Genomic DNA, 14,235 nt, shown 5'->3' with positions numbered 1-14,235 from the left:
GGATCGTCCGCGCGACGAGAATGCCCGTCGCGCGTCGGAGCGGATCGGAGCGGCCGAGCATACCCGGCCTCGGAGACGACGGTTTTACCCGTCGCGGGAAGGCAGGAACGAGTATGCCCGTTCCCGAGGAGGTGCTCGAGAATCCCCGAGCTAGGAGGCGCCGAGTATGCCCAGCGCGGGAGATGATCCGGGGAGATCGGTTGTTCGGAAGGATCTCTGGTACGTTGCCCACTGCCGGCTTATATATCGTTCCGCGCGGCTGGACGCACCAATCAGCGCGCGCGGACGGGCCGGCTAGAATGGGAGCGCTTTCGGAACGCGGCGCGTAGCGCGTCGGTCGCGCGCGGTAGCACGCGGTGGTCTTGATGGCAGAGAACGAGACGTAACTGACGTGATGTGACGTGACGTGACTTTGAGTAAGGCAGAGAAAAGCCGTAAAGACGTACGACGTGTTGTGTTGAATGTCTGATGATCTATTAAGTGCGCGGAGAGACGAGGTGGGTAATATTAATATATTAACTTAATAATTTATAACTAAATATGGTCTGGAATAAAATAACAGATTTTATTCATAACTATAATAATTTGTTTCCATTTCTTTGATCAAATAGTTAAAATAGAGTAATAATTTTTATTTTAGGTTAATCCACACTTTTCCCTGCTATATATACTACAATTATTATAAACGTACATGTTTTTCTGGATTGACGAGTTTTGTATCTTAAAAATATTCCACTACTTTGATGCAGAATAGTATTGCATTAGAATAACCTGCAGCGAGCGAACTACATCAACTACAACTTACTCATTAAGCTATCTCTGTACAGTTGCATTTTTTTTCGGTCTCCCAATCTTATTTAGTAAGTTTGATTTACAAAATTTATTTTTATTATTTTAGCTTTGTATTTTTATTATTATGCTAATTTATAGTTTGCTTTTTCAGTAGAATATTTAGTTATTTTGAAAGTGATACAAAAATAAAAATGTTGGATCATTCACGTATTGTCAAATTTTGATGATTCACCTGTAACGAACACAGATAGGTAGAATAATTATTAAGTAAAGTATGCATAATTATGTAAATATATTGATTAAAGTCTATATATAAACCAAAATTATTTATAGGTTTATTTCTATTGAAATGTACATAAAGATATAAAGATAACATATTTCTTGTAACATTGTAGGTAAAATATGATTTAATTAATTAATAAGTAATTAAGAAGTGTTATTCCTTTTCAATGCTTACAATATGCTTATAACTAATAAAAAAAATGAGCAGTGATAGTGAATTTATAATTCTGGTAATGAATTGGATAATTACATATGTTTTGTTAAGACGTAAAAGAAAACAAATTAGATGGTTAAATAGGCGATGGCTTGTGAGTCTTATTAATACAATGAGGATTCAATATGGAGATTATAATAACTTATTTCAAAAACTAAAAGATGATCCTGCATTATTTTATCGTTATACCAGAATGACATTGGCACATTTTCAGCAATTAGTACAAATGACAGAACCATATTTGATAAAGAAAAGCTCTCGTGCTTTAATACCAGAACTACGACTTTTAATAACTCTAAGGTATTTATAAAATAAAAGTACGATAGTGCATGCTTAGATGCGGCAACTCATTCATACTATGTAATTAATGTAAATGTACTTTAATCATAGTAATTTTAATATAAATTTGTAGTATATTTTTACATATTAATTATATTCTTTTTAGATATCTTGCCACAGGTGATTTACCATTGACTGTAGCTTTGGCATTTAGAGTTGGTGAATCCACAGTAAGAGAAGTGGTAAAAGAAGTTTGTAATATTTTGATTAAGATTTTGGAACCATTATATCTTTCTCCACCTATAAAAGAAGATTGGAGAATATGTTTTCATGGATATTGGAAGAGATGGAACATTCCAAATTGTGCGGGTTCCATAGATGGCAAACATATTAGATTACGCTGTCCTCCAAACTCTGGAAGCTTGTATTTTAATTATAAAAAATTTTATAGTGTGGTTTTATTGGCAGTATCTGATCATTTATACAGATTTACATTAGTTGATATTGGAGCATTTGGAGGTAAGCAATAACAAAAATTCAATATTATGTACATACTATATTATTATATATTTTATAGGAACTAGTGACGGAGGCATTTTCAATAACTGTGATATAGGAAAAAACTTAGAAAATAATAGATTAAATTTACCAAAAGAACCTATAAACCTTCCTAATAGCAATTTAAAAACGTACACTTACTTTGTACACACACCGATGATGCTTTTAAATTATCAAAAAGAATTATGAAACCTTATTCTAGTACGAACTTGACATATAAAAAAAAAATTTTTAATTATAGACTTTCTAGAGCACGAAGAACAGTTGAAAGTGCTTTTGGAATTTTTTCGAATAAATGGAGAATATTCCACACAGCTATTAGTATGCTACCAGAAACCGCTGATGTAATTGTAACAGCTTCAGTTTGTCTACACAATTATATACTGAAAGAGGAGCAACGCAGTGGAACTAAAATGTATAGTCAAGAACAAATTTCTGATAATAATGAAAACCAAGTAAGAAAAAAAACAATTTAGAACTAAATAAAAGTATAATAATTTAATCCTTCAATTAATTTTTAATTAATAATATTTAGAATTCACCCTGGATCAATATACCAAATAATCTTCAAGAAGATAACGTACAAACTGCCGAAATTCAAAGAAATATTTTGAGTGATTATTTTATTTCTGAAGTTGGACAAGTGGAATGGCAACATGACTATGTTCAAAGAGGTGTACATGCAGACGAATAAATTTTTTTTTTTTAATTTAATTTTTATGATATGTCTTACAAAACTATTAAAATTATACATTTATACTCAGTCAATTATACTCAAAAGAGTATAATACATCACAGACACAAATACTGTTTGATACAATTTTTTAAATAAACTAGTAATTATTTTGTTTCATAAAAATTTTAAAATAAAATATAAATGTTATATCTTTACAATAAAAAAATAATAATACCTATTTGTACTGTCACAAGTACAATGTATGTAAAGATTTTTTAAAATATTTAATTCTTATTTTAATAATGGCATAGTAAGAGTATCTATAACCATCTTTCTTTTTTCATAAAATCTTCAAAATTAAACAAAATGTTATATATTTACAACAACAAAAAACAATGTCTATTTGCACTTTTAAAATAAGTTTTCTTAAAATATATAATCCTTATTGTTCTAATAATGGCATAGTAAGTATATCTTTGATCATCTTTCTTCTCTAATAAAAACTTCGAAACATAATGTTATATCTTTATAACAAAAAAAGAAAATTAATGTTTATATTTGTGCTGTCAACATAATATATAGACGGTGTAACTAAGAAAACATACATGAAGGATGCTACGAGATATAGGACAGAAATCCAAGTCAAAAATCTTGAATTACTTTTTGATCTGAACCTTTGTTCGTAGTTATGCAGTATTAAAATTTGTAAATAAGCCGTCTATAAACGGAAGATGATTAGCAAATTTTAATACTGTATAACTATGAACAGAAACTCCAGATCAAAAAATAGCGAGAGACTCTTCGATTTGAATTCTTAGCCTGTATCTCGTGGTATACTCCATGTATGTTTTTCCAGTTACACCCTATATAGATTTCTTAAATTAAATGATCCTTATTGTTCTGATAATGGCATCGTCCCAAGCAACACAGTTAGTTTAAGAATACGTTTAATAAACGTTGAAAATCAATTTTATACGTATAAACTGAAAAATAAACGTTTAAAATTTGAGACGTTTTTTGTACCAATTTAATAAACGTTATAAAAACGTTTTATAAGACAATTTTTAAACGTGTTCTTTCAAATGTAATTATATAATTATAATAATTGAGACGTAAAAAGTATAATATAAATAAGATATTTCATTATATTTAAAAGTTAATAATCTTCAGAGAGTTTACATATAAATTTTTTGTGATTTATAATATTGTCATCAAAATATCTCTTTATTTAAAAATGGCACACAAGAATTGTCAGCGTCTCAGCGTGTCACATCGCATTAAAATTCGATTTAATTATAATTTATGAAATCCTGTAATTTCGGATTGAAATGGATTTAACAAGTGAGTGCTGGCGCCACCGCTAAGTGGCCACGTCGCGGGGGATCTTCTCGTGAGTAGAGTGCGGCCACAGGCGTTATATCTACAACAACGTTTACTTTACAACGTTTATTTAACGTTTTTTTTACTAGTGTAAAATACCGTTTTTATACGAGACATTTCGACCGGTTAATAAACGTATTTTTATACATCACAAAAACGTTTCGGCTAAACGTTTATTAAACATTTATTAAACGTAACTGTGTTGCTTGGGGTAAGAGCATCCATAATCATCTTTCGTCTTGCATTTTTTTCTTTTTCTGGAATAGTGCTAAATTGTACTTTTATAAAGTCCATAAAAGCGTTATCTGCCGTTGAAGACTTGTTTTCCATATATGATGAAATTCTTTGAGTCATTTGAACTAATGATTGCTCTAACTCCTTTGTTTCGTCGACTTTCCACTTCTTGTGTTTTGGTGCAACATTTTCTTTATTAAAATATTTCTTGTTATCAATATGCTGCTTATTTACATTTTTATTTTCGCTGTTCGATGAACTTGCAACAATTTGTAACAAGTCATCTTCTTCATTAATTACTGGTTCAGATATTGTGCAATTTGTGTAGCTTCTGGAAATAAGCATATAAAATACGTAAGAGTGGATATATTTAAACAAATAATTTAATGAGTTATTTTACCTTCGTCTTTTAATTACGCGGTCCAAGAATGCTAACTGCGAAAAGAAAGGAAATTGACTAGCTTTACTTGCACCACTTCCACTTTTAGATTGAATATCTAGCTTTCTTTTCTCTCTGTTATATTGGTCCCTTAATGAGACGCACCTTTTTTGACAATAGGATGGAGTATACATGTCACCTGAACAGTAAAAGTTTTAGATTAAAATACATTATACCATCTTTACCACTATTTATCTAATTACCTTTTTATCTAAGTAATTATACATATAGTAAGTATAATTTATTACCACAATTAGCTTCAGTCATTATTTTGGATATTTCTATCCAAGCATTTTCTTTCATCAAAAAGTTTTTATAATTGGCGTTACTTTTATCATATAGAAATACTCGCTCTCGGTATAGTTCGATCAGAAGTTCATCGCCTTGCTTTTCTTCAACATTAATAAACACAGGATCGCAATTATCTTGCTTGTCATCTGTGCTCGTTTCAAGTGAATCATTATAAATTTGCAATATTGTGAATGATCCGACATTTTTGTTCTTGTATCACTTTCACAATAACTAAATATTCTACTGAAAAAGCAAACTATAAATTAGCATAATAATAAAAATACAAAGCTAAAATAATAAAAATAAATTTTGTAAATCAAACTTACTAAATAAGATTGGGAGACCGAAAAAAAATGCAACTGTACAGAGATAGCTTAATGAGTAAGTTGTAGTTGATGTAGTTCGCTCGCTGCATGTAGGTTATTCTAATGCAATACTATTCTGCATCAAAGTAGTGGAATATTTTTAAGATACAAAACTCGTCAATCGAGAAAAACATGTACGTTTGTAATAATTGTAGTATATATAGCAGGGAAAAATGTGGATTAACCTAAAATAAAAATTATTACTCTATTTTAACTATTTGATCAAAGAAATGGAAACAAATTATTATAGTTATGAATAAAATCTGTTATTTTATTCCAGACCATATTTAGTTATAAATTATTAAGTTAATATATTAATATTACCCATCTCGTCTCTCCGCGCACTTAATAGATCATCAGACATTCAACACAACACGTCGTACGTCTTTACGGCTTTTCTCTGCCTTACTCAACGTCACGTCACGTCACGTCATGTCAGTTACGTCTCGTTCTCTGCCATCACCCTAACGTAAGCCGATCGTACGCGCGTGGGTCATACGTAAGATACACGTGCTCCGCTGCGGTGCGTTCGACGGTTAGTCGGTCTGGAGTGGCGGCACGGTGGAGGGGCATATTGTTACAAGTTTTATTTCTTAAATTGTATTTTTATAATTTTTTAATAAAATAACAATTTGAATAAACTATTTAAAGAAAGTTTCTTTTTAAATTTTTTTCAAACATAGAAATTTTTTTCCAAATATGTCTTTATCTATATTATTAGAAATAGGTTTTTTTATGTTAAAAGAAAGTTTTGATTGTAATATATTATACATTTAATACTTATGATTATTTTCTTTTTTAACAGTTATCGAAAAGCAGATTACGTCCAATAAGTTTTTAAACACACTACCATACCGAAAAGGATACTCTGTAATTATTTCATCTCTTATGAAAGATAAAGGTAATAGTATTTCTTTTCTTCTTCAATCATTACTCAATGCTGTTTCGTGAAGAATTTATTTCTTATCTGTTCAATCTCAAATGCTCTACCTGGAGCTGTGATTCAAACTTCTGCAATTAAAATTTTATTTACAAAAGCTGTAGTTTTCAAATCCTGCTCTAATTATTAGCATTTTTATGTTTAATGTTTGCTTTATTTCTTTAGTTAAGATATTTGAAAATAGTATGGATGTCTACTTATACTCATCTTGTTTTATCAATTATTACAATATTTCTTATTGTTTATTATTAAGCATGTAAAGATACATCTTTATTGAAAGATAAGTAAATTATTTGTTTCTTATATTTATGAAATAAATTGCATTTTCTTTCATTGATAAATAATTTAATATATTCAAATGTATCTTTCTTACACTCCTTTTCATTTTCTTGGTTTCTGTTTTGACCTTTGATATAATAATTAATCTTATAATTTACTTTTAGATCCTCATATTGCTGCTGTCCTTAGAACTTTAGCGGACAGACAAGAAAAACTAAATGATAAAATAAACAAAGTTATATTTTAATTAAAAAGAATTATTGAAATGTTAAAGATATTTTGATTATTATAAGATACACACATTTATTTATATTATTTTACGTTTATGTGTGTGTGCATATTTCATATAATAAATAGTTACTACTGTAAAATTAATTTTCTGCTAATAATAATTCTCATGTTGTTTTTAATTTTATGTGAAGACTTATAAAAAAAATTGAGAAAAAACTATTTTTGGCAAATTGAAAAGAGGAAAATTTTTAATAATTTCTGTAATATTACTTATAAAAATTTAATACTAAAATATAATAAAACATTAAAACATTACGTGTCATTTTCTTTTCAGGTAAGTAAAAAATTGTAAAAATGGAAAAAATTAAAATACTTATCTTGTAACTTCCAATTATTAAAATTACAATAAAATTTATTACGATATTTATATTTGTAGTGTTGTTTTATATATTACTATATTATTAAATATTATGAAATATCAGTTTTTATATTTTACATAAACTATTTATCTTTTATTAATTTTTTACAATAATTGCAGTTAGTTCCTTGTCGCGTTGTATTTAATAATATTTATTTACAGCGTAACTATCTATAAGAAAGGGATAAAGTAAAAATGGAAAACGTTTGACAAAGACAGTTATATCAGTTGTACAAACTTTAGAAAATAAAATACAACGTAGTGGTACCCGTACACACACATACGAATTGTCTTTTTACTAAATTTTTAAACTTTTTATTACATTTTATTTTGGTTTCATATTTCTCAATTTAACAATTTCAGCAAGTCAGTTAATAATAGCAATTCAGTTAAGCATTTTCTTAAGATAATGAGGGGTATATATCAAAATGATTGTTACATTGTTGCTCAACAATATTTAAATTTAAATTTTAAGAATATAAATTAATGATATTTGACTAATTTCGTTTATAAAGTCAAAATGTTTTTCATTTTTCTTATGAGTAATCTCGTAAAATAAGAAAAATAAATGTATTTTACATCGAGAATTATTCTTTATCTACAGAAGAGATGCAAAATATGCGTAACAAAACGTGCAGAGTATAAAGTGTTACAGCAAGAAGTAAGAGTTCCGTCAGAAATAATTTTTTTTTGTCTTTCCGCTGGTGAAAAAATCTGCAACAATATACTGTAATGCAAATTTAAGATATTTTACAAAAATCAACAAAAATGCTAAAATTAGAATGCTTTTATTAATTTTAACAATTAAATACACATTTCTACGAAATAATAATTTCTACAAATTTGTATTTTTAGTAGAACTATGTACTGGCTCATAGAAATTGTTTCCGGAAGAATTACTTTATAGTAGAAGAAATTTGTAGAATGTTGTAGTTCATCAAAGTTTTATTGAGAAATTTATCGCAGAAACAACGCACTACAAAAATACAAAAATTTACAAAAATTTATAAAAGTGTTCCAATTCTAGCTTTTTTGTAGATTTTTGTAGCAATTTTTAAATTTGTGCAGAATTTTTTCAGCCTGGATCATCGCTATACGGTTTTACATCAGAAACTGTTACAAAATAAAAATACTACGAAATTAAGGAGGTCAAAGAGAATAAACGAACATATACGATTGTAAATGTGCAAATTCCAATTCAAAAATAATATTTATTTCCATAACTCCCTTTTTACATGTACCGAAATTGAAAACGTAGACATGAGCTTAAAAAAATTTTTTTTATCAAGTTTGTAATTTCATATTTAGTTACTTGAAATGTCATAGAAATATGTAACCTTCATTTTCAAAAATATTGTTATAACTTGTGCATAAAATAACCATAACACTTATAAATTACACAATTCTGGATTTCCATCCATTTAATTGTCTATTTCCAAGGTAAAATATTACTTTTTCCTTCGTATATTATCATATCAACTTTTTTAAAGTAAATGTATAATACCATTTTTTGACTTAAAATTAATTCATATTTGAATAAAAAAATAGTATAATTCACAATTTGACAATTAATTTTATAATATCTCAAAGAAAATTCGAATTACTAAATTATAAATTAACTTTTACAAAAAATCTTATAATATCTTAAAATTGCATATGAAAAAAGAACTAAGAAAAACTGTAAACCAAAAATTATTTTATTGATTTAATTATAATTATACTGTTTGACCCATTTTCCGTCGCCCGTTCTCTTCATACGTTTTCTTATCGTTTCATCCGATGCATATTTCAAATCGTAGGCCCAACTGATTTTTTCGAAAAATTCGATAAACATTTTTGTTAAATTAAGCATACTTTTTAATTCAATAGATCTATAATCCCCCGGAAAGACGTGATGATAGTTGTGCCATCCTTCTCCCGAGGAAAATATAGAAAAAATTAAATTGTCTGCTGGATTTATATATCTGTAACAATCAAGAAAGCAGTTGTAATTAAATGCTGATTGCGTACAAAATTTGATTTAAAAGTATATTCGGCTATATAAGACTACGAATTGATTGATACTTACTTGTCATATGGTTTATAACCATATCTGTGGCCTATTGAATTAATCATTAAAGCTACATTTAGTATCAAAATATGACGAAGAACGCCAGGGATTAAGTAGGCGTTTAGCCATTTTTCTTCCCAAAATACGACCGGGATAACGGTTGGCAAAACAAAGCAGAGCAATATCACCAATATCGTATAATATCTGAAATAACAAATTTATTGTAGGTACTTGTTCGATAATAAGATATTATTTTAACTTACATCTACCTAACAAAAATCTTGTTTTAAAAAATGTGTCGTATATTAATTTTCCAAAATTCCTAACAAAAATCTTATTTAAAATAAAGAATTAAATAAAAGTAATCTCTAAACAAAAAATGCTTTCAAATTAAACTGTCCCAAAACAAAGATTAGATCACAGAGTTAGTCAAGTATTTTATTATATATAAAACACAAAAGTATTTTATCTAACAAAAATCTTTTTTAAAAGAAATTAAAATAAATATTTTTGGATACACTTACTTTTTTTGAAAAGCTAATATTGCATTGCTCTCTAGATCAGACATATCAATGCCTTTCCCCTTTTTCGTGACATCGGGATGTTTTTTGCAAAGCAGCCAGCCTATATGCGAAAAAAAGAATCCGACGTTGGGGTTATGTGGGTCGGCGTCAGTATCACTAAATTTATGGTGGACCCTGTGGTCTCTGGCCCATACAATCACGGAATCCTAGATTGAACAAAGTTATAAGTTGATCAGTAAATATGATTGTTAATATAGTACTGCGTTAATATAGTATCTCAATAAAGTAACGATAAAAGTAACTTTTTAAATCGTTGCCATTATTGACGAAATGTAACTCGTTAAACACACCTACCTGAAAAGCTACAGTGTTCATGAATGTCAGCAGCAATTGGAGAGGCCACTTGGCTTTGTAGGATCGATGGGACCAAAGTCGATGAGCCCCAGCTGAGATTCCCAAAAGGCTAAATTCGTATAAAAAAATTGCTGCAATCGAAAAAAATCGTGACGTTACACACAAGCGTTTTATTATTTTTGTTGTATAATTATTTTGCGAGCAAGTAATTAAAAGTACTACGCAATAAAATTAAACTATACTCATCGAAAAAAATAGTCATATATTTCGCCGATGTAAATGAGAGGTAAAGTCCAGCCAGGGCACCAAGATGTAGCAACGATAAAATAATTACATTACGCCATACTATTGATCTATTAAATTTCGGTTTTTCTTCAAGTTCCTTATTTACTTGTGGTTTTAACGCCATTGTTACACAGTCTATTAACAAAAATTATTTAAACAAAGTTTTTTTAATAAAATATATTTTGTGAAATGTTCGTAAAATCTTTTTTTGTGGCATTTGTTTGTCTACACGATAATTTTTCACTGAGCTACAACTATTTGAAAATAGTTTAATTTTTGGTTTTTGGAATAAAGTGTTCCCTATTTTTTCTTTTTTTAGTAATGTATATGTTACATAATTTCTAATTTTAATTTTGAAATTAAAACGCAATCAAAACCAAAGTTTTAGCAAAAAAAATAAAGTATCCCTGATTAAAAAGACCGATAGAAAACGATAGAAAGTATCAGAAACCTAATTCAAAACAATAGAATTCTATCGTTGCCACCCTTGGATAGGACCAAGTGCGGTATTTCTTAAAACGACGATGGATGACGATGTCGGTAGACCAAATAAAAAGGGTCATTATTGAATAAACGTATAATTTATTCAAATATAAAAAAAAGAAAAGATTACAAGTTGTACAATATGTTTGTTTTACAATTATAGGGCGTAATCTAGCTTACGTATATAATACAATTTTTGTATTGTATATTAATGTATGTGTGTGTGTGTGTGTGGCAGTTCCTTAATCTCTACTGTGGAAGAGGGAAACATAGCATAAAACTGGTGAGTAGGGATTAAATATGGGGAGGCATGGCCAGGGAAGTAAAAAGGAATAATTGCGTTTGATGGGGCATGGGTGACAATGTGCTGCAACTGCTCTAAATCCACAAAATTGGGACCGATACAGAAGGCATTGGAAGAGAGAGGGGTGGTAGTTATTGGAAAGATGAAGAGTTCCGGAATTGCTTGCTCGATTCCATAAGAATGGACGTAAGGGGGTGAATCGGGTGTAGAAATCTCCTCAAAATCGTGAGAGGAGGAGGAAGGGGAAAAAAGAAAGCGGGGGTTTTCTTGGGTTCGTGAGGAGATGATAGAGATAAATGGATATATGAGGGAAATTCCTCACTCTCTTGCGGAGGAACCGTAGAATAAGGGGGTGGGATCTCCTCTACGCTGGGTGCCGGAGAGAGGGAAAAATATGAGGGTGGAAAGGGTGAATAGGGGTGTACAGAAAATTCCTCGCTCTCTTGAGGAGGAACCGTAGAATAAAGGGGTGGAATCTCCTCTACGCTGGGTGCTGGAGAGGGGGAAGAATATGAGGATGGAAAGGGTGAATGGGGGTGTACAGAAAATTCCTCGTTCTCTTGAGGAGGAACCGTAGAATAAGAGGATCTCCTCTACGCTGGGCAACGGGGAGGAAAAAGAACGGCAAGAAAACTCTGTGGAAGCCGAAGGAGAATTACCGGCCTGAGGAGACAATTGGCAAAGATAATTCCACCGCTCTTCGGCGATATCCGAGTTAACCGGGGAATAAGGGGAGTTTAAAGGGGACCGCTCTGGACTGCGTTCCAGATACGGTGTCGGGGAATAGGAGACACTAGGGACCGACGAAGGAGGGGTATCGGCGGCTACTCTGTATGTAAATAATGAGGAGATCGAGGGGGCAGGGGAAGTAGGCTGATGAACCTGAGGAACTTCGAGTTCCTCGGGAAGAGGAGGTGGAGAGGAAAGATGAGGAACCGGCTCAGCTTCCGGAGGAATGCGGTCTATTCCTCGCAGGTACTCGAAAAAAGCTTCGTCGAGGAGGTGACGCGCTTCTCTGACTCTGGTCCGCCAAAAACGCTTTGCGGCCCGCCAAGTTCTATTCCGACGCGGTTTACCGTTGTTTCCCACTGGGAATTGATTTTAAATTGAAGAGGAAATATGAGGAAAAAAGAAGAAAACTAAAATATGTGAGCTACTTACTGTTTGCTGTTTGTATTGCTATTGTGGGTGTTATCTGTGCTGACGAATGTACAGAAGACCCTCAAGCCCGCAGATCTGCAGTCAGTTTTGCGTGCCAGAGAGGGACGTCTAGTCGTGCGGTATCAAAGTAAAAACTGCTAGCCGTTATCTGTCACCGAAAACAGGAAACAGTCGAGTCATTATCGGTTTGTCAAATCTGTACTAGCATCTTTACCCGTAGCAGTGTCATAGGAAATTACATTTCTCTATATAACTATTGTATATTTTATTTGAGATGGTAAATATTTATTTTAATTAATACTGTCTTAACGTGACTCGATCATCCGTTAGACTGATGAAGACTAATGAAACCTTGAATAATTTTTATTGTTAGGAAATGAATTTCTCTTGTCAAAGTATATACAACTTTGTTTATTGTTTTGCAATCAAATGTGCTCCTTGTCTCAAGTAAGAATAATGTACTAACTGTGCATATCGAGTCGCTCGGATTATAACATCTTACTTTGACGCCACAACGAAAGTCAAACGTTTACATTAAAGATATACAAATATAAATAAATATATACAAACAAAGAAATAATAAGAGAAAGCCCTGCTAAAAATTCCAGGCATGTCCAGATATAAAATTATATACGTTCGTATCAGGATATACCTGGACAAATCAGATCTTTACTGGTACAAAATCCATTCAAGTAAAAACTAAATCTGATTATGCACGCAATTCCAAGTTTATGATATTTAGTTGACAATCCATATATAAATATTATCCGTTTATATTCATAATTATAAGTGCATTTGAACATGTAGGAAATTTACGATATAAAGTTTATTAGTTTTTACATGGAAAATCGGTAATTTGGTTTATATAAGGATTTCTGTATTTAAATGGAATAAGAATTTAGTATAAGTTTTCTGATGAAAGATTGGTCTGTAATTGCATATATATTCGTATTCAATTGAAAATGAACAACATATGAAATTCCAAAGAGCATTATACGTATACGCTTTTATATGCAAATCCAGTGCCGATAGAGATTGGATGCAATATGCAATTCCGTACAATACTTCTACGCGGTTGTATTTGGAAATGCAAGGCTTGATCACTGGTAGATAATTCAATATATGTCTTTTCAAAATTATGCGAAAGTGGTTTGATATTGGAAATTTACTTATATTAAAAACGATTTTAAAACGGATTTCCATACTAGGTTATATTTGGAAATCTAAGATTTGATTGCTGTTGGACGACAACCCCAGTAAGCAAGGAACATTAGATAAACGTTTTGAAACATTGTGTTACATCCAGCCTTAAGGAAAAGGGAGGCTATCTCTCAAAAGATGCTTGGGACTTGAAAAAGGCAGGGAAGGATGCAACAAAAACTCTTTTATTATCGTGACCGCACTAGTGGGATGTGCGGCACGAGCCGAACGCACTTTTGATGATTCCGAAATTATGCGTCAACGTGTCATGACACGCTTTAACGCCTTTTCAGAATCGTGCGATCGTTGGTCCTAATTTGAGTCAGAGAATTCAATCTCTATAAGTCGGGATTGGACCGAATGCAATCTTTTCAAGTCGGGAGGTTAGTGTGTGAGTACGAGATGGGTTGATGAAATAAAATTTTACATTGGAGCTTCTTTTTAACTAGAATTTAACATATATTCTGATACTTGAAATTTAGATACATAAGGTTTC

The 14,235-nt window shown here is 30.9% G+C and overlaps 3 protein-coding genes across 14 annotated transcripts; 1 reads left to right on the top strand and 2 right to left on the bottom strand.

The window, feature by feature from the left end:
• The first annotated feature begins 115 nt into the window (after positions 1-115).
• On the top strand, positions 116-3,317 carry LOC120357183 (protein ANTAGONIST OF LIKE HETEROCHROMATIN PROTEIN 1-like). 9 transcript variants are annotated; one of them, XM_039447050.1, is made up of 8 exons: positions 118-497; positions 641-860; positions 947-1,043; positions 1,503-1,588; positions 1,734-2,086; positions 2,145-2,256; positions 2,367-2,580; positions 2,661-3,317. In XM_039447050.1, the coding sequence occupies exons 4-8, from the start codon at positions 1,515-1,517 to the stop codon at positions 2,817-2,819; spliced, it is 912 nt and encodes a 303-aa protein (XP_039302984.1). In that variant the 5' UTR covers positions 118-497; positions 641-860; positions 947-1,043; positions 1,503-1,514; the 3' UTR covers positions 2,820-3,317. The 9 variants fall into 9 exon arrangements, 8 of the variants coding, with proteins under 8 accessions (XP_039302982.1, XP_039302984.1, XP_039302983.1 ...); XM_039447049.1 differs by having other exon boundaries at positions 944-1,043; XM_039447051.1 differs by having other exon boundaries at positions 931-1,043.
• An 828-nt stretch (positions 3,318-4,145) lies between these two features.
• Positions 4,146-6,003, bottom strand: LOC105203403. Of its 4 annotated transcripts, none has more exons than XM_039447062.1 (5): positions 5,835-6,003; positions 5,472-5,695; positions 5,103-5,401; positions 4,816-4,993; positions 4,146-4,746 (listed from the first exon to the last, which is right to left on the bottom strand). In XM_039447062.1, exons 3-5 carry the CDS (start codon positions 5,155-5,157, stop codon positions 4,347-4,349), a joined length of 633 nt encoding a protein of 210 aa, XP_039302996.1. In that variant the 5' UTR covers positions 5,158-5,401; positions 5,472-5,695; positions 5,835-6,003; the 3' UTR covers positions 4,146-4,346. The 4 variants fall into 4 exon arrangements, with proteins under 4 accessions (XP_039302996.1, XP_039302997.1, XP_039302995.1 ...); XM_039447063.1 differs by having other exon boundaries at positions 5,058-5,388; XM_039447061.1 differs by having other exon boundaries at positions 5,103-5,385; positions 5,835-6,002.
• A 3,042-nt stretch (positions 6,004-9,045) lies between these two features.
• Positions 9,046-10,828, bottom strand: LOC105201595 (acyl-CoA Delta(11) desaturase). Its single transcript, XM_039447032.1, has 5 exons — positions 10,544-10,828; positions 10,307-10,437; positions 9,953-10,158; positions 9,447-9,632; positions 9,046-9,342 (listed from the first exon to the last, which is right to left on the bottom strand). Exons 1-5 carry the CDS (start codon positions 10,713-10,715, stop codon positions 9,084-9,086), a joined length of 954 nt encoding a protein of 317 aa, XP_039302966.1. The 5' UTR covers positions 10,716-10,828; the 3' UTR covers positions 9,046-9,083.
• Between the last annotated feature and the right edge of the window lie 3,407 nt (positions 10,829-14,235).

The sequence above is a fragment of the Solenopsis invicta genome, chromosome 3 (assembly GCF_016802725.1).
Source record: "Solenopsis invicta isolate M01_SB chromosome 3, UNIL_Sinv_3.0, whole genome shotgun sequence".
Classification (NCBI taxonomy): Eukaryota; Metazoa; Arthropoda; class Insecta; order Hymenoptera; family Formicidae; genus Solenopsis; species Solenopsis invicta.
This window is presented reverse-complemented; position numbering and strand designations above follow the sequence as displayed.